The sequence below is a fragment of the Amblyomma maculatum genome, chromosome 8, assembly GCF_055883805.1.
Source record: "Amblyomma maculatum isolate TAMU_Amacu chromosome 8, ASM5588380v1, whole genome shotgun sequence".
NCBI classification, from domain to species: Eukaryota; Metazoa; Arthropoda; class Arachnida; order Ixodida; family Ixodidae; genus Amblyomma; species Amblyomma maculatum.
In genome coordinates, this window is record NC_139351.1 from 100627802 (window position 1) to 100647614 (window position 19813).

Consider the following 19813-nt stretch of genomic DNA (forward strand, 5'->3'; position numbering starts at 1 on the left):
GTAATGCTAAAGTCCACTGCATTAACAGCAATGCACAGAGACAGATAAAGGACATACCAATGGCAGGTACGCACCATGCAAATGCACAGACACAAAAAAGTGAAGTCTCCTAACAAAAACAAAGAAGAAACAACGATACAACAGCCCAGAAACCATGAAGTGCAAAAATGCTAGCCTACACTAAGATGCCGCATCTAAACAAGAATGATTTCTGTGCAACCCATGCCATTCAGGCCCTCATCCAAATAAAACAAGGACTAGGAAAGAACGAAGGAAACCAAGAGTTAAAAAAAAAGGAAAAGCTGCCCAAAATGCATCAATGGCGACAAACACACCTTTAAAGCCCCCTCCCTCTCAACCTATTCAAAGTATGCTACAGTGATCTGCAGTAATTAACTCACTCGACAGACAATTCGCTGCATTGACACATGTCAAATTTGTAAAGATACGCTTGCCCATCTTTTCCATGACTCTACGTCTTGCGACAAAGAGTTGCACACAGCTCTCACAAGATGCCGATATAGAAGAAAAAGCACCTGACCACCTTGTACAGAGCCCATCAATATACATTGACATGGTAAAAAAAAACTCAAAAGCGAGGCAAAGCTATAAACATAATTGACTAAATACACCAGGCACTGATTACAGAAGCAAGGCAACGGCTTTCTACACTAGGTGGCAGAGACACTTAGAATGGAGCAATTTTCACCTTGGCATGCCAGGCAAGCCTTTACCCTGAAGTATGTATGGTGATGTGTCGCTCCTGAAAGCACACGCAAGGCACATGCATTTCCAAGACCCCTTGTTTGCATTCCCATCTCTAGTATTTTTCTGTTGGGCCGTTCACTGACCAAGGCAAGCAGAAGGCACGATCTACTAGTACTGGCGAAAAAAGAACAGGAGCTACACTCCAGTTGGCACGACTTGGCAAAGAGACACGCATAAACTCAACCCAAACATAGCGACCTTGCAGAAAACTACAGAAACCTTTGTACAGAGATGTCCTGCACACTGGAAGCCGCAGTGAGTGGCGGGAATGTCGTCACTCTCCTTTTTCCTACTCGAAGATTGAATTTACCCATGAACAAAGTCAGCCTTTCCATTTGCAAAGGTAGAGCAAACGTAGAGAAAAACTGGGTGCACAGTTGTTCGTAGGACTACAACTGTACAGATGAACAGAGCATATTCAAAAGGAACCTCTGTCTATAGTGATGTGAGACAGAGAGAAGAGAAAAAGAAAATTGGAAGGCAAAACAAGCCTTGATTCCCTTTCTTCAGCAGGTCTGCTTCATCCTGTCCATGACTTGCTGAACTTGGTTGACGGTCTCCATGACGTGGTTCTTCACCACCATAGAGTTGTAACCTGCAATAAGAGAGTTCATAAACAGTCATCGCTACTCCCGCAAACGCCAACTCCATGAGTAGCCATCACTGCCAGACTAGTTCAGTAAGGTAATGAGGCAGAAACTCGGGGTGAAGACCCAGATTGTGTAGACAAATGTGGTGATACACAGCCTAATGCGATGCTCTAAAAAAGGAACTAATGCACTGACTCAAGCAGACGTCCAAGCTGGATCTCATTCTTGTGAAGAGACCAAGATGGCTTGAAACTCTTGTTATGGTGCTCAACAATCTTTACAGAGTCTATAAAGAAAAAAAAAAGTGACAAACAAAAACCAAAGCCAATGGAGACTATAAACGTTCTCTTCTTTTTCTGAAATAGTTTTAATGAGAGAGAACCATAAGGTTGCAAGGGCCAGGTGAAGCTATAAGTGACGCAGAGGGGTGGCTGGAGAGCGTGAGTGTGATCCACTTTGGTGTGGTCATGGTGGGCTTGAGTGTGAGCTCTGTGCGTGTTGCGTTCGGTGCGCAAGCTGTGGAGGACTAAGTGGGGACTCCAGCGTGAGGGCTGTGTGCGTGCGAATTGTCAGGATTTAACATTCCCCTCGCCCGCACGACGCGGTGACCATCCTCGCTCTCTCTTTCACGGGGAGCCCTCATCTTTCCCCTGCTAGCCTCCTTCCCCCGGAGCTGTGGCGGAGAGGGCGGGGGATGAGAGAACTGGCGTAGCATGCCGAGTGGCCCCTCCTCCCTCTCCCCTCTCATCTCGGCGGACAGCATCTGCATCCAGAGAGAGGGAGACGACGCCGCAACGCCGAAGCGCGTGGGTGCTGCTATGACCGAGGATGTGAAAATTTGGGCACTCCCAATAAACAGCTTGGCCCACTGGCTGTGCCTCGGTGCTTCGTTCACGGATGTGGTCAGAGCTAGCTGTGAGGCGTATGGCTCTAAGAGCAGAGCCCGAGCCCCATTGAAAACCCCCACAGAATACATCATCTCCTGACAAGTGGGGGCTCATCCGACAGAACTAAGATGACTGATGAAAGCTTCGCCATGGTCCCGACGACCTGGTGCAACGATTTTTGGCCACTATGACAACAGATACTGGTGCAGACAAAGTAAACGGAGCATGCCATTTCTTTCAAACATTTTTCCTGCCTTGCCTAATTCAAACCGGTAATTGCAGGATGTGCAGGCTGGTAGAAGACGCCAGTGCGTTTTCATTGGAAAAATAATATTTTTTTTTATGTCCGATAGAGGTTGTGATTGCAATTGGAACAAGAAATGGTGCTCCATTTACTTATGTCTGCACCTGCACGCCACTTGAGTGTGAGCAAACTGGCAGCTCAAGTGCGCGGGATTCTCTTCTCTACTAACATCAGTACGGCAGTGAGGCAGGCCAATGAGGTTAAGCCTAACAGTGCGTCGCAGGCTCTGACGATGAGGGAGGACCCAGGGCCATTGCCGAAATTAATTGGATATGAAGACAGTCAACCCTTGCAAACATTCCTGGATCGATTTGTCGAGTACTGAGATATGGGAGGCATCCCGAATGAGTGTCGGCTTCAACTTGTCCCGGTGGCGTTGGAGGACTTAGTGAAATAATGGTGGTAGTTTATCGGCGGCCACTCTGACTGGGCTTCGTTCGCCGAAGACTTCAAAGACGAGTTCGCGGCCATCGACTAAAGGGAAAAATTGAAGGTGGAGCTGGCCGAATGCACTCAGCACCCTGCCGAGAATCTAAATAGTTCATATATGTCACAGCAGAATACTATGATCGATCGTACTGGAGGGCTTGTCACCAACGTGGAAAAAGTAGAGCAGGTCCAGTGGCAAATGCATCCAACCTTTCAGGACCTGATGAATAACATGGATTTCGTGAACCTGCGCGACATACTGCGGGCACTATTATAAAGCGATCATGGTTCCGCCTACGTTACGCAGCACTGCCTGCATTACGTGCCACTGCCTGCATTAAACGCCACCGCCACTGCGAGACACATAGGCAGCACCCAACCTCGCCTTTCTTGACGCTGACGCTGTCCTGTTGCGGCGGCCTCAACTGATTATCGTTGCTGCAAACTGGCTATAAAGGCCAGGTATAGATGTTGGACATGCGGCGGACCTTCAGAAATGCATTTTTAAGGAATAATACCACCCGGACTCAGTCAAAACTCACTAGTGAATAAATAGCTGGTGCCATTTTTGGGTAATTATCCCCGCTAAACACCATCAGATAAAGCCGACAATATAATTCGATATTTGACTTGCTGGAAGTCTTTTAATCACAAAAATTTGATGGTAATGCTGCATTAGCACGAGAGCAGGTTTTTTTTCTCAAGCACGACGGCCATGCCCCTTTCCGCAACTACAGATGCATATTAGTTACCAAAAAGGTCCATCAGAAATCAGAATGTTGCCAGAAGGGGGAAACTTAAATTGGTTCTACAAGTGCAGTGCCTAGACTAGTCATTGGATGGCACTAGGTGCACGAGAAATGATTCCAACATGTCAAAATTGGCCATGTAAAGCATCAATCACCAGTGCTTGATTTGAATAGGCGTGGTAACGAAAGAGTTAGGGCAAAATAGAGAAATGAGGAGAAACTGAGGTGAAGAAAGGAGGTCTCACAAAACTATCCACAGCTAGATTTCATGAAGCACAACCAACAAAGAGCCAAAAGCAAGCGAGCAAGAACATGCCTGTGCCCCCCTTTTCATGCCATGCACAGGCAGTAACTACAACATTCCAAACTATTGAAGGCCAAAGTACACAGGTGTGATTGAGACAGAAAAAGCAATTGCACATGCCAGCAAGAGATAAACATTCTGTCTCTTTTGACAGATGCCAAGAAGAAGGGCACATGCAGATTTCACTAAATTTAAGAAAAATCTCAACTCGCTGCAAGCTACCTTTCAAGAAGAGGAGCCCAGGCAAGTTACTATGCCTACAGCATGCAATGTAGACACATCCTGATAACTGATGCTTACCATCCTCTCTGATGGGCCTAAACAACAAATGCTACGCATCCAAATTGCAAGTGCTATAAGCTACCATGAAATCAACTAATTTGTTACGCATGCAACTTAGGTAAACAAAATGTCCTAAAATTTCAACTACTTTAACAGACTTTGAACATTAGCCCAACATGCCAAAGATGCAAAAGCCCTGCTATAACATCTAGCAGTGCAAACCCTTGAGCACTGATGTTTACTTACGATTAACCGAGATTCGCATTTTGGTCATTGTTTATTCGAGACCCATTCAGCGTGTAGCTGTAGAGACAGGGTGAGGATAAAAGAAAAAAAGATGTCAGCTAAAAGTCTACTATTAGACGAAACAATGTAACCTCGTTTGCACAACAAAACTTCCTGTAGACAAGTACAGTAGAACAGTGCTGTTACGTTCCCGGGTACTAAGTATTTCACAAAGAGTCTCGCTCCAGATTCCATAGAAAACCACGCAATATAATAACTTCGACGTAACACCCCAACATGTTAGTATTTCTGCATCATCATCATCGTCAGCCAGACTATACCCACTGCAGGGCGAAGGCCTCTCCCATATTCTTCCTATTAGCCCGGTCCTGTGCTTGTTGCATCTACCTGACCCCTGCAAACTTCTTAACCTCCTCTGTCCATATTACTTTCTGCTGCCCCTGCTGCACTTTCTTTGCCTTGGAACCCAATTTTTTACCCTTTTTGACCATCAGTTACCCCTTCTTCGCACTACAAGCCCTACCCATGCCCATTCCAGCTCGTTCTTCAACTTGTAGACTCTAATAGACAAGACAGCGTGGGATTAAAGCAGCCACTACAATAATAATGCAGAAGCAGATGCACGCAATATCTCCCATGTTGTTCCTCCTTGCTACACCTTTGCTTCCAATGACAGCTCCACAGGCAGATAAGAGCCATCGCAGGGTTTTCGGGACGCTCCAAGTGCGCTGGACAACCATAAAAGCCACACGGCCTTGCAAATCCTACACAAGTATACATTGCACTCGCAAGAAATGATACTATATTTTTTCGAATCTAGGAGATAATTTTTTTTTTAAAAACAAGATATAAAACTCTGGGGTCGGCTGATTCGAGGATTTTGTTTCGGGGTCTCACAATCATAAAATAGGAAAAAGAAAGTAGCATGCAGGTGGCTCCCCCCACAAAACGCCAACAAAAGACAAGCCATAGCCGACGCCGGCTAAACAAGCACACATGAGCATTTTGCCATTTTGGCCTTGTCTTCCATTTTGGCCTTGTCTTCTCGTGTGCTCGTGTAGTACCCCGAGTGCGTTTCGGGAGTTTTTATATGTGCGGTTTTTTTTCACCGACAGCATGGCACCAAGCAGGCGGTGTCACTATAGCGGCGCCTTCAAGCGGAAAGTTATACTCGCTGCAGAAGAATTGTCAAATCATCAAGCCGGCGGAACTTCGGCATGGATGAAGAGAATGTTCGCCATTGGATGAAGCAGCGTGATGAAATTTTTGCTTGCGCCGAACGGGAAAGGAGCCTAACGATAAGGAAGTCAGCGATGACGACGACTGAGCAGGATAATGTAAATAAATGTTGTCTGCGTGCTGTACTTCTTGTTCGCAGTTGTTTTTTCGGTCGGCCTACAATTGAGGTAAGTATTTTTTTTTTTCTTCCTGTAGACTTTACCTTTCGGGTCTCGGCTTAGAACCGTGGCCGGCCTAGATTCGAATAAATACGGTATAACATGAGGCAGAAACATGATGAACTAAAATTGAGAAAAAAAAAAAAGATCTCGTATTTAGTGGGCTTTTACAGTTTTTTATTATCGGCTATAGAGGTGAAGATACCCTTCTTGTAAACTAGAAAACAGTCAAACGATAAAAAAAAAAAAACGACATAGATGGAATTTATTCAGCTCGTTCACACTTTACGAAGTGGAGTGGATGGCTGTAGAAGATGGGCTGTAAACTTCCAAAATGTCACTTTCAAAAATTTGCTTTTTTTTCCCCCTGATCTTCAGCCCTTGAAGAACCCTGCCTGCCCTTAAGGCCAATTTACATGGCCATGTCAGTGCAGAGCCATTAAATAGCTGAACCCACTGACCTTGCTTGGGCTCAGAGAGCAGGTCGTCAAGCTGCCGCAGGATGCTCTCCAGCTCGCCATCGAGGGGCAGTCCTGAAACAGCGGATGGGCAGCAGCCATTTCCCGTAGAGCTGGCAGGGTCAACGAGGAAGGTCGACTGAACCGGTGCTGTCAGGTCGCCAAAAGTGCACTCCTTGGCAGAGTCCTGCAATTTAGACATACAGTGGCGATAGTCACCACATATCAGCAGTGGCCTGAAATATATATATGCAACACCCGACAAACACCCTTCTGGAATTATAGTTTTAGCCTCCTCCATTCAGTTTTCTTTACTGATGCAGAAGAAACAATCGCGATCAGATTCTGGTGTTTCCACCAACCAGATGACTCTAGGCCAGGGAGATGGCGACACTGTCGATAACAGTGCAATGTTGGAATATGGATTAGCCTTTTTTTTTCAGCAGGTATTACGCTGCATTGCTTTTCCACTCAACGAACAGCAAGGGAAGGTGAGTTGAAGCATAATACATTTTTGATTTTCCTTTTACCCCCCAAATGTCTCTCAGTTCAGAGACAGGTTAGAAATTGTGCTATGTGTGCATAAATGTTATGGTTATGAAAGATATCACAGTGGAGAGTTCTGGCATCAATTGTGCACACTGAAAACTCGCACTGTTTTTCTTATGGCACTCTCGCTAGCACCAATTTCTTATTTTCAGGCAAATTTACCACGCTTCATATAACAAACAAGATGCTTCTCATGGAGATTAACAGCAAGAATTATTTCACAAAAACAGCAAACTGGTGGCCAATTTTTCCACCTGTACAAGCGCCTATGTATTTTTTCTCTCTAGATCTCTCGAGTCAAAATTATTTGATTGATAAGGTGCTGATTATACAAATCTTAATATTAAAATACTACAGCTTACAACTACTAGTTCGGCAGTTTATGCAAAACTTGTGCGTTACAAAGAAACCATACCACTGGCCTTTTCCATTGGAAAACCCATGAACTGACTTCTTGAGCCCTAAAATGGCCTCCAAAAAACTGGGAAGAGCCACTTGCATTACAGGTAAATTTAGTTGGTGAAAGGCTGGACAATGGTCACCCGCGTTTTAGATAAGAACAGCACGACAATGACTATTTTTCGCATTTTCGTCACTGCTTTATTACGCATACAGTGTCGAAACTGTCAAAGAAGAACTGAACGGTGAGGGCCCCACTGGCAACCTTCACGGTGCAATGTGGTAGCTGTGGTGGAGGCCCCTCAGAAGCCACCAGTGTCGCATATGAGGAGGCTTCATTCCACGATACATAGAACGACACCTCACAAGCACATAAATCCAGAGCAGCGGGAAAAAAACGACGCAAATGTAAGCGCTAAAACATGCAGTGTCACTACCGAGCATCTGAAATGCCATGCAGGCATGATCGGTTGATTGGCTGATGTGCGGCCAATAGCTGCCATCGTTGCTGGCTGTTGTGAACAGAGCAAAGCTAATTTAAAGCTAAACATAAACTAAGTAGTTGGCCTCTTCTCGAAGACATGGCCACCCGTTTTTCATCGCGGCTGCCAACCGCGGACATGTCAGAGGCCCGCAGTCAGCTCAGCAGCCTGCAGTTCAGGTCTGAAGGGTGCTATTTTGATGACCTTTTACCGTGTCAATAGTACCTCAATGCGGCTACCTATCTGGTCCAGAACCACCGCCTTACATGAGCACTAGCTGGGACAGCCCTGACTGTGAGACCAGTAAGATATCCATATTTCTGAGTTAACGGGGGTCAAATCGATAAACTTGGAGTCTCGGAGGCCACGCGGAAAAAAAAGAGTGGGAAGCCACTGCAATCCCCTGGCCACCTCACTGGTCACGGCGCCAGTTCAGCCTTACCCATTCTTCTATGGCTTTACTTGGCTTTATTTTCTCTCCATGTCACACTGTCATGGGGGCGTTTCTATGACCATGTGCCGGGAGCCAGGTCACCCAGGCGTGGCGGCGTCATTAAAATTATTGTATAGGCGAACCGACTCCTGTTCGAATTAACGTGCCTTTTGACACACAGCAGCTATGGAGCTTGGCTGGAAATACAGTAAAATCTCGTTACTACGAACATCAGATTAACGAAATTTTCAGATTTGGAAACTTTTTTTAAATTGCTGCAAAATGACTATATTTTCAATGTAAAAAAGCTTTCAGTACTACAAATTTTAGATCACAGACTTATTTCAGAATAACAAATGTAATTTAATCCTACAATCCAAAATTACGAAGTTTTGTTGAAGTTTCGGCCCCCAAATACATGAACCATAAACCTATCATCATCATCCACAGAAGCAGCAATGCGCTGGGAAGCCGTTTCAACGAATACAGCCCAGCAACATCAGCATCAAAGCGGCGTCGCGTATGGTTGCTTACTGTGCAGCAGTCGTAGGCTTAATATCGTCAAGTTGATAGTGATTGGCGGGAGGTGCGAAGCTATCGGCACTGCGATTGTATATTGCGTTAGTTTTCCTGTCAATAAGTTAAAAAGAAGCGACGCCAGTTTTCCCTGAAAAAAAAAGTGGACTATCTGACGCAGCTGAACGCTGCAAAAAAGCAAATGGACCTCTGCAGGGAGCTCATTATCACAGAATCAACAATGCTTAAGAATCGAGACAAGATAACAAAATTGCACCGTGAGTCACAGCTGGCTCCCTCAAGAGAACACCTGCAGCTTGGCAACTACCAGAATGTCTACACTGTTCTTGCATAGTTCAAGGAGGCCAGACAACACGATGTGCCCTTGCCAGGCCCATGTACTTAAGAAAAAACACGACAGTTCGCAGTTACCTTAGGAACCACCGGCTTCGATACAAGTGCCAGATGGCTACATATATCGCTTCCGGCAAAGGAATGGCATTACTTAGCAGACTGCTTGTGGCGAAGAAAAGGCGGCAGATGCCGATAGTGTGGTTGCCTGGTGGAACGAGTGTTTTCAAGAAATCATCTAGTCTTTCTCTCCAGACTGTCTTCAACGCTGAAGAAACGGCACGGCAGAACGAGTGTTTTCAAGAAATCGTCTAGTCGTTTTCTCCAGACTGTTTTCAACGCCGAAGAAATGGCACGCTTTTATCAGCTGTTGGCTGATAAAACAATGAACGCTAAAGGCGACAAGTGTAAAAATGAAAAAAAAAATTACGTCTGCGCATATCAGTTCTGTTCTGCTGAAACTCCATGAGCAAGGGAACACTCAAGCCGCTAGTTCTTGGCAAGTCTGCAAAGCCACGCTGCTTGCAAAATGTCTTGTTACCTTGCGACCAACGAGCCAATAAGAAAATGTGGATGAAGTGGGAATTGATTACACAGTGGCTGCTGCAGCTCGACGACACAATAAAGAAAGATAGAAAACTTCTCATCATTGGCAATTGCTCAGCACATGTAGTGAACATGAGGTTGAGCAATGTGCAACTTGAATTTGTGCCTCCGAATTGTACTTCTTTGTTACAACCTTTGGACTAGGACCTCATCAGATGTGGAAGGCTGAATTTCGGAAGCGTCTTGTGCAGTGCCTCCTGATCAATATTTGACTGAAGCTGCCCATAAAGGATCCCTCAAGCTGCCGTAATGTTTACAGGGTCATGGTAGAGCGTCAAGGCAAGCAAGATCAGCAACTGCTGGCGGGTCTTTTGAAAGCTTCATCTACGCCACAAGACTGCGACGACACTGAGAAGCTCGACACAGAACTGTGGAATGAGCTGACCGAGAAGATCCCCAAGGACACCACGGTGACTTTCGAAGATTTCGCTGACAGTGTCAGCGCGGTGGCTACATCCACAGAGCTCACCAGAAACAAATCGTGAATCAAGCGCGTGAACAAGAAGAATGCAGTAGCAATGAAGGCGATGCCGATACAGGATCTACAGGATCAACACACAAAAAAGAAGAGATCGTTTCAAGCTCGGATGTTCCAGTATAGTATTTCAGAGAAGAGCCAATTAATCCTCAGGCCCTGCAGAGATGTCCCCGATGACGTCCACAAGAAGTTCGAGGATTTGGAGGCGTCTGTCCTGTACCAATTGCCGTCCACTCGCCAGAAGAAAATAACGGACCTCTTCAAGGAATAAATTGTAGTCAAACTGTGCCCAACGTTTTTGTTTATTATTTACGTACCAACACGTGAATCTGCTGCAAAGGTACATAATTTTCGTTGTTGTGATACAGCACTGACACGAAAATAAAGGCTTTTCAGTACTACGATATTACAAAATAACGAATTAAATTCGGCGATCCCGCGAAGTTTGTTATAATGAGATTTTACTGTAATACAGTTTTAACTACAGTAGAACCTCGCTGATACGAATCTCATGGGGTCGCAAAAACATTTGTATCATCCGAACATTCGTATCATCAAAACGAAATAAAATAAGTATGCAGAAGCATGCATTGAAAAGGCAGTCGCGCAGACCCGTTTACGCCAGAGGTTTATTATGGTCGCGCAGTCACAGCTCGCCACTTGCAGTGCACACAGCAAGAGTGGTGAGCGCCCGCGGACTTCTCGTGGAGCGTACAGCACGACGAGAGATGGCGACACGCCATCTGCGTGGCGCCACAGACTGCTCGCGATGCGTACAAGGCAACTAGCAGCCGCGGAGTCTATGATGTGTGCGGCTTGTACGTGTCCACCGCATGCGCCGCCGACTACCACTCATGGCCACGTGCCGCTGCAAACCTTTTGCGGCGCATATGCTAGCACGACAGGGGATGGTGACATGCGGGCCGTGCGGTCCATGCGTGCCCACTGTGTGAGCCACCGCCAGCTGCTGCGGTTGCGATGTCTGTGGTTTGTGGGTCATGCACTGCTGAAAGCTTTTCACGATGTAGTCCGTCGGACAATTGCGATGTCGGCAAGGTGCGGACCACGCGTCCCCTAAACTGCTAGTGATGCTTACATACAATGCGGCTGGCAATCGCTTAGTCAACGATGTACAGACAGTGCGTAGTGCTCAAGGTTGCGGTCGCATTTCGCACGTTTGTATCATCTGTAGTGGTGTGGGAGAGTGTTCGGAATGTCCGAAATTTTGCACATTGTATGCAATGCACTGCGGCCGCGGAATTTCGCGAATTCGTATCATCCCGAAATTCATATCAACCGGATTCACATCACTGAGATTTTACTGTATCCAGAAACTCAAATTACTGAGATTCGAATCAGTGGGCTTTCACTGTACTTCAACCGACTATGGCACCTTGTGCCAGGCAGCATGCCTGCCTTCAAATAAAATGAGAGCAGCTAAACAAGAAAAGGAGAAAACCACTGCCAAAAGTTGCAGTGCAAAACAGGGAAAACCGCGTAAAATTCCACAGCTGCTTACCAGTGTGTTCTTGTTGCCACATGCACTGGTGATCTCTGCAGGAGCAGTACAGGTGATGGGTGAGGGGGGTTCTGGAAGAGTGGAGGAACTTGCTGCCACGTCTCTGCGCAGCTCCCAGACAACACTCGGGGTCGGTGGCGGAGGTGGCGGGGTGGGTGCATTCAAGGGGACCTCCATGGCTGCCAGGGAGAGTGCATTGGAGGCAATTCTATTCGCATGCTCACAGACTGCTCTTGATGACTTTAACGACCTGACTCTCACTGCAACACTAATAAGCACGTCCTGACACTTCTTTTTTTATTTAGCAGAGAAGCTGTTTAAAAGATGCCATCTGAGATAATAAGTGTGAACCGTAGCTTTGTGATGTTATCATAGAAGAAGATGGAGAAGAAATATGATAGCATGAAAAGGCTCAAAAGAGAATTGAGGACTGCTTCCAGAACACCAGACACATTGTTCAATGCAAAAACCCAACAATAACTAAAGCAGATACCAAACTCTAAGATATCTATGACTCGCAAAAGCACAAACCAAGATGGCACTGCAAATCTGGAAAACTTGGATTCCCGTCCTGATGGAAGTTTCAAGCTACTTTCTCAATATAATAAACGGCTTGAAGACATATGTATTATGTTTAGACATCACGCAAAGGCTTCCAGTCTCCTCCCCAACAGTGGTGAAGTGACTACAACTGTAATATCATGTATAAATTCACATTTTGGTGACCAAAAGTGAAATTATCTTTGCCTGTTATGGCCAGTACAGACAAGAGCACCTCCATTTCACCACAGTGGGTGAACTGCACTGGCAACTTGTTCTTTACTAAGAAATGGGTTTACACACATAATAATTTAACAATGGAGAACCTCACACGGGTTTCAATAATTCCACAGTGAACAAGAATCTCTCATGGGCTACGAAATAGGGCTAATTCAACAGTATGCCGTTTTCTTTCTTTTTTTTTGTTTGTGTTCTCAGAGAGGACATGGCAGACAGGGCGCAACATGACTGCTGGCTCATAGTAACCTGCGAAGCTTCGGTTCAGAGCTGTCTTTTAAATAAATCATGAAAGCTGCGCAGTCCAAATTCACCTAGACACCTCAAGAAGGTAGTACCCAGACAGCCAGAGAAATTCAATCTGCAGCTGTTTGCTTATTTCCGTCTACGGTTACTGTAGCTTGACCTGAATGCCACAATTTTCAGCCCAGAAATACAAAACTGAGATCAATACCCAAGTGAGACACAACAGAAGTGATCATTCAGATTTGTTCCTTTTTCAGAAATGGGTACACACAAAAGAGCTTATACGTGGACGTGGGAGCCTCATTAGGGTTCCTTGTTCTACCCCTGCATAGTGAATTCCTCATAGATAATTCCTCATGGGATCCCAAAAACATCAGCTCCACTGTGCGGCTAAGTCAGCCTTCACTTCTATTATAATGCCCGACCGGATGACTACCTTTGAGCCCATTGTGGATCTCCAGGAAGCGGTCCATGCTCTTGCATGGAACTCGTCCGCCATTGGCTGGTGTGCTCTGCAGCCAAGCAGGGTTGCTTCCGATACAAGCCACCACGCACGAGTGGCCGCCGTTGCCAGGCACCCCTCCATTTGGGATGCACAGCACTGGGTCCGCAACTCCCGTCTCCTCTCTTGCAAGCACCTGCATAATGGACGCGACAAATCAGTGCTGACCAATGAACCGAGTGCTTGCAGATTTATTCCGGAACAACATGCTCGACTATTTGGAGTCCAGTAGGTGGTTAAACAGAAGATATACAGTAGAATCTCGGTGATATAGACCTTGCTGGTACGAATTCCGACTTCGTAAAATTCCCTGGCCAGTGTGCATTGTGTACAACGAGCAGGATTCAGGATGTTTCGAACACTCTCCCACGCAGCGTTGAGTGCCATGCACTGCCTACTCATTACTGACTTTGCAATCGCCAGTTACACAGGATGCACCGTAAGCACTTCAAGGCGGCGGCACGTGGCCATAAATAAATCTCTTCCGCCGTAAGCAGACCTACCTGAATGCCTTTCTGATACTTCTGCGTACCGTTTTTGTTAGTTTTGATGACAGGAATTTGGGTACATTAGGAATCTTTTTGCGATTCCATAAAATTTATGCTATCACCACCGAGATTCTACTGTACTACACTGGCATCCAAATGGAGCCTACCTGCAAAAGGTTGCGCATACGCTTCAGCTGCATTTCCACCTGCACCAAGTGCTGATGGAGATACCGTTGCCGAAGTGGTGACGACGGCACGGACGTGGGGCTCCCTGTCCCCAGCTCCTTGGAGGCCACTTCACGGGCGAGGTTCCTGCATAGAGACAAAACCAGTGAGCCAAGAAGGGAACGGATAGGACCTAGGGTGTTCACCCCATAAGAACACTGAGAGACTTTAAGGGCAAATAACAGGTTAAAATGAATTACCACTCCTAGATGAACGGTCATATGGGAGCTCACTGGGTGCTCTTAATTGATAGGAACCTCTGGAAATTTGCTATAGCATCTCTATTAATGTACCTCGGAAATATATGCGCTCAATGCCCCACTTCTTATACAATAACAGAGGCAAATGCACGAAATATGGTATCAGCCATGGACAGCATGTGGTAGAACAAATTTAAAGTCGAATTGTTTCTTTTTATTTATTTATTTATTTATTTATTTATTTATTAGTGATAGTATCAGTCCGGTCAGGACCAAGATAGGAGCGATACAGGGTACATATTACAAAGGCGGAACACGACAAACAAAACACCAGCTGGCCTTTGCAGACCATGGTTGTTCGAAACTAGGCCCCCGAAGGAGCACAGCAGGGTTAGCAGAGCCTCTCCCAAACGCACACCCCTGAAAGAGCCGGGCGCCGGGCCGGGGGACGCTTGTACCCAATTTTACCGGTGGGTGTCCGGCGGCGGGTTTCGAACTGACCACCTCCCGCAGCCGAGACGGGCGCCCAAACCACTCGGCCACGACTGCGGTTTTTCAGATGTATAGAAAAAAAAAAAAAAAAACGACACGCAAGAAATGTTTGCTTGAAGAATTAATTGCCAGCACTTGACAAGAAAGAATAAAAAGCCCATGTCAGGGGCCTTTATCACATATGCTAGGAAAATATGTGGAATAAACTTGTAAGCAATAGGTGACAAAACAAAGGGCCAACCTGTTTTCTCGCTCCAGTCGCTCAATGATGCTCTCCAACTCCTGCTGGTGGAGGGTGTCCAAGCATGGTGCCAGGTGAACATTATTCTGACCGGGGGGAAGAGAAAAAAAGTACTGTCAGGACTGGTGAAGCTGTAAGTTATAATATTTCCTACTGCATAATACAATGAAAGCTCACTTATTTTATCTTGATCAATTCAAGCTTCCCATTTATTTGGACAAACATTCCAGCTCTAGCATATCAAATTTCTGCTGCATAACACTGCATTTACACTATTCTCAGCTTTCCCTTTTTTTGTCCACATTGCGATGCCCAAGATGGGTGCTTTAGATTAAAAACATCATGCAACCGAGCATGATGCAGGAAGATCAGATGGCGTGACATTTGGGCAAAGCCACAACAATGACCCTTCAACTCTAAGCATGCTGGGAGGCCGTCCTTAAGCTGAGAGTGAAGGCGAAGCATCTACTTCTACTGCGGCTGGCTCAACGAAGCACCGCTGCCACCGAATTTACTGCCACCTACAAGAAGTGACTACCACGCCACCACCAGGTAAAACCAGCACTGTAGTCTTTTTTTCTTTTTATGCGGCCAGGCCCCAGTTACTCTGGCTTTGGCTCAATATGGCCTTGATCGGTTGCATAGCCGATGATGGTGGTGATGCTTGTGATTACGATGTGGGTGCAGATTCCTCGGCACAGGTTTCGCAATAACTGTTCTGACACAGGCAGAGGCAACGTATTGGGATATTTAAAGCAGTTGAATCGAAAAGTTCGGTCAAAAACCGGAAGTCTCCAGGGCAAGTCGGGAGGGTTGGCAGGAATGACACACACACACACACATGCACACGTACGCACGCACACACACACACTAATCTGCATGAGCTCCAATACACCAACCCAGTATTCCAAAACGTACCTGTATTCAAAGTGACTAGACAAAAAATGAAAGGTCCGCAGAAAAACGTTATGCTGCATGAAGGAACGTCTGTTTCACATGTGACCTAATTTCTGTTTCAAAGCTTCGACTTCAGTTAGTGACAGCACCATAGCTGTCAACCTGGCGAGATCATAATCAGCAGATAATTGCTGTTCATGCCGATGGAAAAAGGGAGACGGGAGGGAGCTGCCTGACCAAACTTTCAGGCAGTGTCTAGTTTCAGCTGCAAATCTCCTTTGCCGCCATGAGACATACCGACATCACATCCATACATTGTGCCCAATGCAAAATGTTCACCTTTTCTAAATGTCACAAAGCATGAAGTATAAGATTGCAATAACACCTGCGAAAATCTTTTCTTGGGCTTTGACAGTGCCATGACTTTAGCACATGAGAATTCTAAGTTTAGACTGCATACTGCACAAGGGTGGATCAGCTAACTGTAAGCATACATTCAAGCAACTGCCACATCAAACATGAAATGCAATAAACCACAGAACCTGGCTTGTCTTGGCGTTGATCGGATGCTTAGCTGATGATGCCGAAGGTGCTAGCGTGGCCGCTGATGGTGATGCTAGCGATTACGATGCAATTGCAGGTTCCGCGATGCCAGTTTTGCAAAAACTGTTCTTACGTGGACTAAAGCAGTTTATCGGAAGCTGCAGAACTGCGATTGTATAATCAAAACGTTCGCTAAAAAACTGGGAGTCTCCTGGTGCAGGTATGCACCACATTGCCCCTCTTCTGTCCACGGCTCTTTTCTGCCACTCATAAATGTTACACAATCAAGTATAAATGAAACATGCTGGTCCTAATAAAGCACAGAAAAAGCAGGCATTACAAGAGTGGCAGACCTGCAGCCACACAGGAAAAGAAAAAAAGGAAGTGTGACTTACAGCTGCCGACTTGGTAAAATCCACTTCGTCTGACTGCGGTACACGGTATGCCTTTGGGCTTTGTGCTGGGAGCCTGAAAGAAAGAGCGGTTGAACAAAACACTCAAAGCAGGCTCATATTCGCGCACAGTAAAAGGAACCCTGAATACAGGGGTGCAACATGCTGAAATAGGATTTGTAGAAATTCTTGAAGCAGTAAAATTCGCATATGGAGCAGCTCACTGGAAAAAGAAAAACCGCACTGTGAAGCACAAATTGAAATTTAGGAGTCGTTAAACAACGAAGAAATCTTATTTTCGGGGGGGGGGGGGGGGAAACAGAGACGTGAATATTATGAGAGTGAACCAGAAGAAATCTAGCAAGGGCCACCTATCAGCGTGTACCTATTTTTGTAAATAAGCATTTCATACTGAAATGCATGTTACCATACCAGAAAAAGAAAGAATGCGAGCCATAAAACCGAGGAGGCTAATTTTTCAAACTTGGGGATCAAATAAAAATGAAAACTCTAGATAATATTTTATTTTATTTTTTATTTACATGTAATGTCTCACTCTGCAAAACATTACAAGAGTGGGTACATATGCAAGCAACGATCACAATGTAGCAATAAATGTGCAAAGGAAAGTAAAATAAATAGAACACAGTCACACACTGGATGTAAAGGAATCTGTTAAAGTGCTGAAAAAAAAAACACTATTACCTATGGTTTTGTAGTTGATTGGCAAAATCGCCATGTGGCAATTCACGAAAGGAACCATTCAGTGAATTCTGTATTTTGATAGTGCGCGGATAAAAAGAGTATTTATAAGAATCAACTTAATGAAACTAAGTTGAGCGGGCTACTGCGTCGCGTGCGTGGCACTGGAGAACTGAATTAGTGCTCGTACAGATAAAGTGCCATGCACAATCTTGTGGAAGAGAATGATGCGGTCATGCATGCATCTGTGAACAAGGGAGGAAAGCGATAACATGGTGGCATGGGTCGATGGCGAGAAGTTGTAGTCATAACAGTGATAAATAATTCTGATTGCTTTTTCTTGAACAGACTCAAGCTGTTTTATGTCGCGTAGAGGATAGGGTGACTAAACGTGAGATGCATATTCAAGAAGTGATCTAAGATTTATACGTTGTAATCATGGACTCTTTTGGGGCTATCTTTAAGCTGCGTTTCAAAAAACCAAGTTTCCTCTCTGTGCTTTTGCGCAAATTATTTCTATACATGTGAGTTGTACGATATCACTACCTCGCAAGCACAACTAAACCAATGCTTGCAAATTGACAGCCCCAAGTGTGCACTCACATGCACAGAGTGTGCATCCCACCAAGCCACCCACAAGCTGATTTTCGACTACTACCAATATGTTTGCGTAGAAGCTATGACTAGCATGCTGCCCGCCTTCTTTCTCACTTGGGCTCGGGGTTGGCCTGCAGGGGCAAGTAGCTGGGCCTGGGCTCCCGCTTCCAGCGCTGAATCTTCAGGCTGATGGTCTTCAGGACAGCCTTGACCTTCTCCCAGGAGGAGGTCTACGAGAAAGAGAAGCCGCAGAAAATGTTGATGTACCAATGCACCCGGCCCAGGCGACACGGTGTGCTCAAGTCAATCCTGCCTGATGCCATCATCTAAATATCAGTGCTACTAGCTTGCAAGAAAACTCCAGCTTCCAATATTCTCATGAGTATGGCCTCGGTGATTCACAACAACAAGACTACAGGGCTGCACTTGTATTAGGCGGCAGTGAGTGGGGCAAGTTTCTCTCATTTGCTTCAAGGTTAACCCTTCGAGTGTGTTTGACTAACGAGTACCGTGGCCGAATTTCGTCCAGCTCGCTAGTATTAAACGACGCTGAGTGGGATAAGTTCCTCTCTCATTTGCTTCAAGATTAACCCTTTCAGCATTTGCCTAACGAGTACTGTGGCCAAATTCCGTCCCACGGAGTTTTTGCCACATGCATGCTCCACTGAGTGTCTAAATTCCGTGGCTTTCTGGAGAGACACTCTTACTGGGAGGTGCTGCCATCTTCTAGAATGTACAAGAAGTATTAAAAATTGTCTATGCAACCATCCTGTGGAGGGAAAAGAAGAAAAAAAAAAGAAAAACTGACTCTGACCGTCTTGTTGCGTTCTGTTTGCAGCAGCAGCACAGTTACGGTTTCTCTGCACGAAATTTGATCTCTATCTTTGTTGAGATGCTAGCGGAGGCCCGTGAAGACCGTCTAGGACTTACAAGTGTTGCAAGCTTATTAACACTACTACCTTGCAGGGAGAGGGGAAAAAAAAAAATACGGGATTGCTATTTTTGGTGTTACGTGTGGCTTGCGGCGACTCAGCCTAGCGGTTTTGTTTTCTCTATGCGATAGCAACGGAAACTTGAAGTTGACCTATTTCTTTGTTGGGATGCTAGCGAGGGAACGTGAAAGCTAATTTTTATCTTTGTTGATGCGCTCTCAGCTTATTGACACTCACAGTGTGTCACTGCTCTCCCATTTAATTTTATTGATGCTTTGATTTTAAGACTGTCTCCCTATATATTTTTTACATTATTTTTCCTGACTTTCCCAATTTTGTTTGTTTAAAATCACCAACGACAAGATATGACACTGGGGGTGAATTTTTTTTTGGAAATGTTAGGCCCAGGGAGTACCTGCTGGTCCTTACAGCTACTGCTAGTCGTTGAGATGCAGAGTGAGGTCCTTTGTGCCCCGAATTAAGAGCAACAGTGACAATAATTTGCGCGCTGAAGTGTTGCAAGCAGCTGCCATTTGCGCTGCATCGAAAGATGATTCCCAAAAAAAGATGACTTTTCCCATCTTTGGCTGCAACAAACGAGCGACTGCAACGACTCACCTGTTGGCAGTGTTCTTGCATTCGGTGCTTGATGGAATGGTTCTTGCTGATGTTTCCATGCAAAAAGCAGCTTTGGCAAAGGTCATAGTTGAGGCACTGCAGGCACTGGTACCTGTCAGGGGAATGGCCCTACAAATTTCCACCACACACTCACGGAAAGCTGCTGCCAGTTTTGGCCAGCACCCAACGACAGGCAAAGCGACATGCCGTCTGT

General features: G+C 45.6%; 1 protein-coding gene across 6 annotated transcripts in view; it reads right to left on the reverse strand.

The window, feature by feature from the left end:
- Positions 1–759: 759 nt before the first annotated feature.
- The window catches only part of LOC146181983 (dystrophin-like), a 30822-nt gene continuing 11768 nt past the window's right edge, over positions 760–19813 (reverse strand). For 4 of the 6 annotated variants that reach the window (XM_084576982.1, XM_084576985.1, XM_084576984.1 and 1 more), the window contains exons 10-18: positions 19600–19711; positions 18164–18279; positions 16754–16826; positions 14919–15004; positions 13928–14072; positions 13207–13408; positions 11748–11926; positions 6418–6601; positions 760–1363 (exon numbers count right to left, since the gene is read on the reverse strand). In XM_084576982.1, coding sequence (XP_084433108.1) covers positions 1275–1363; positions 6418–6601; positions 11748–11926; positions 13207–13408; positions 13928–14072; positions 14919–15004; positions 16754–16826; positions 18164–18279; positions 19600–19711 — 1186 coding nt within the window. In that variant the 3' untranslated portion in view covers positions 760–1274. Of the gene's footprint in view, positions 1364–4555; positions 4617–6417; positions 6602–11747; positions 11927–13206; positions 13409–13927; positions 14073–14918; positions 15005–16753; positions 16827–18163; positions 18280–19599; positions 19712–19813 lie in introns of all 6 variants that reach the window. The other 2 variants (XR_014700321.1, XM_084576986.1) reach the window with 2 other exon arrangements.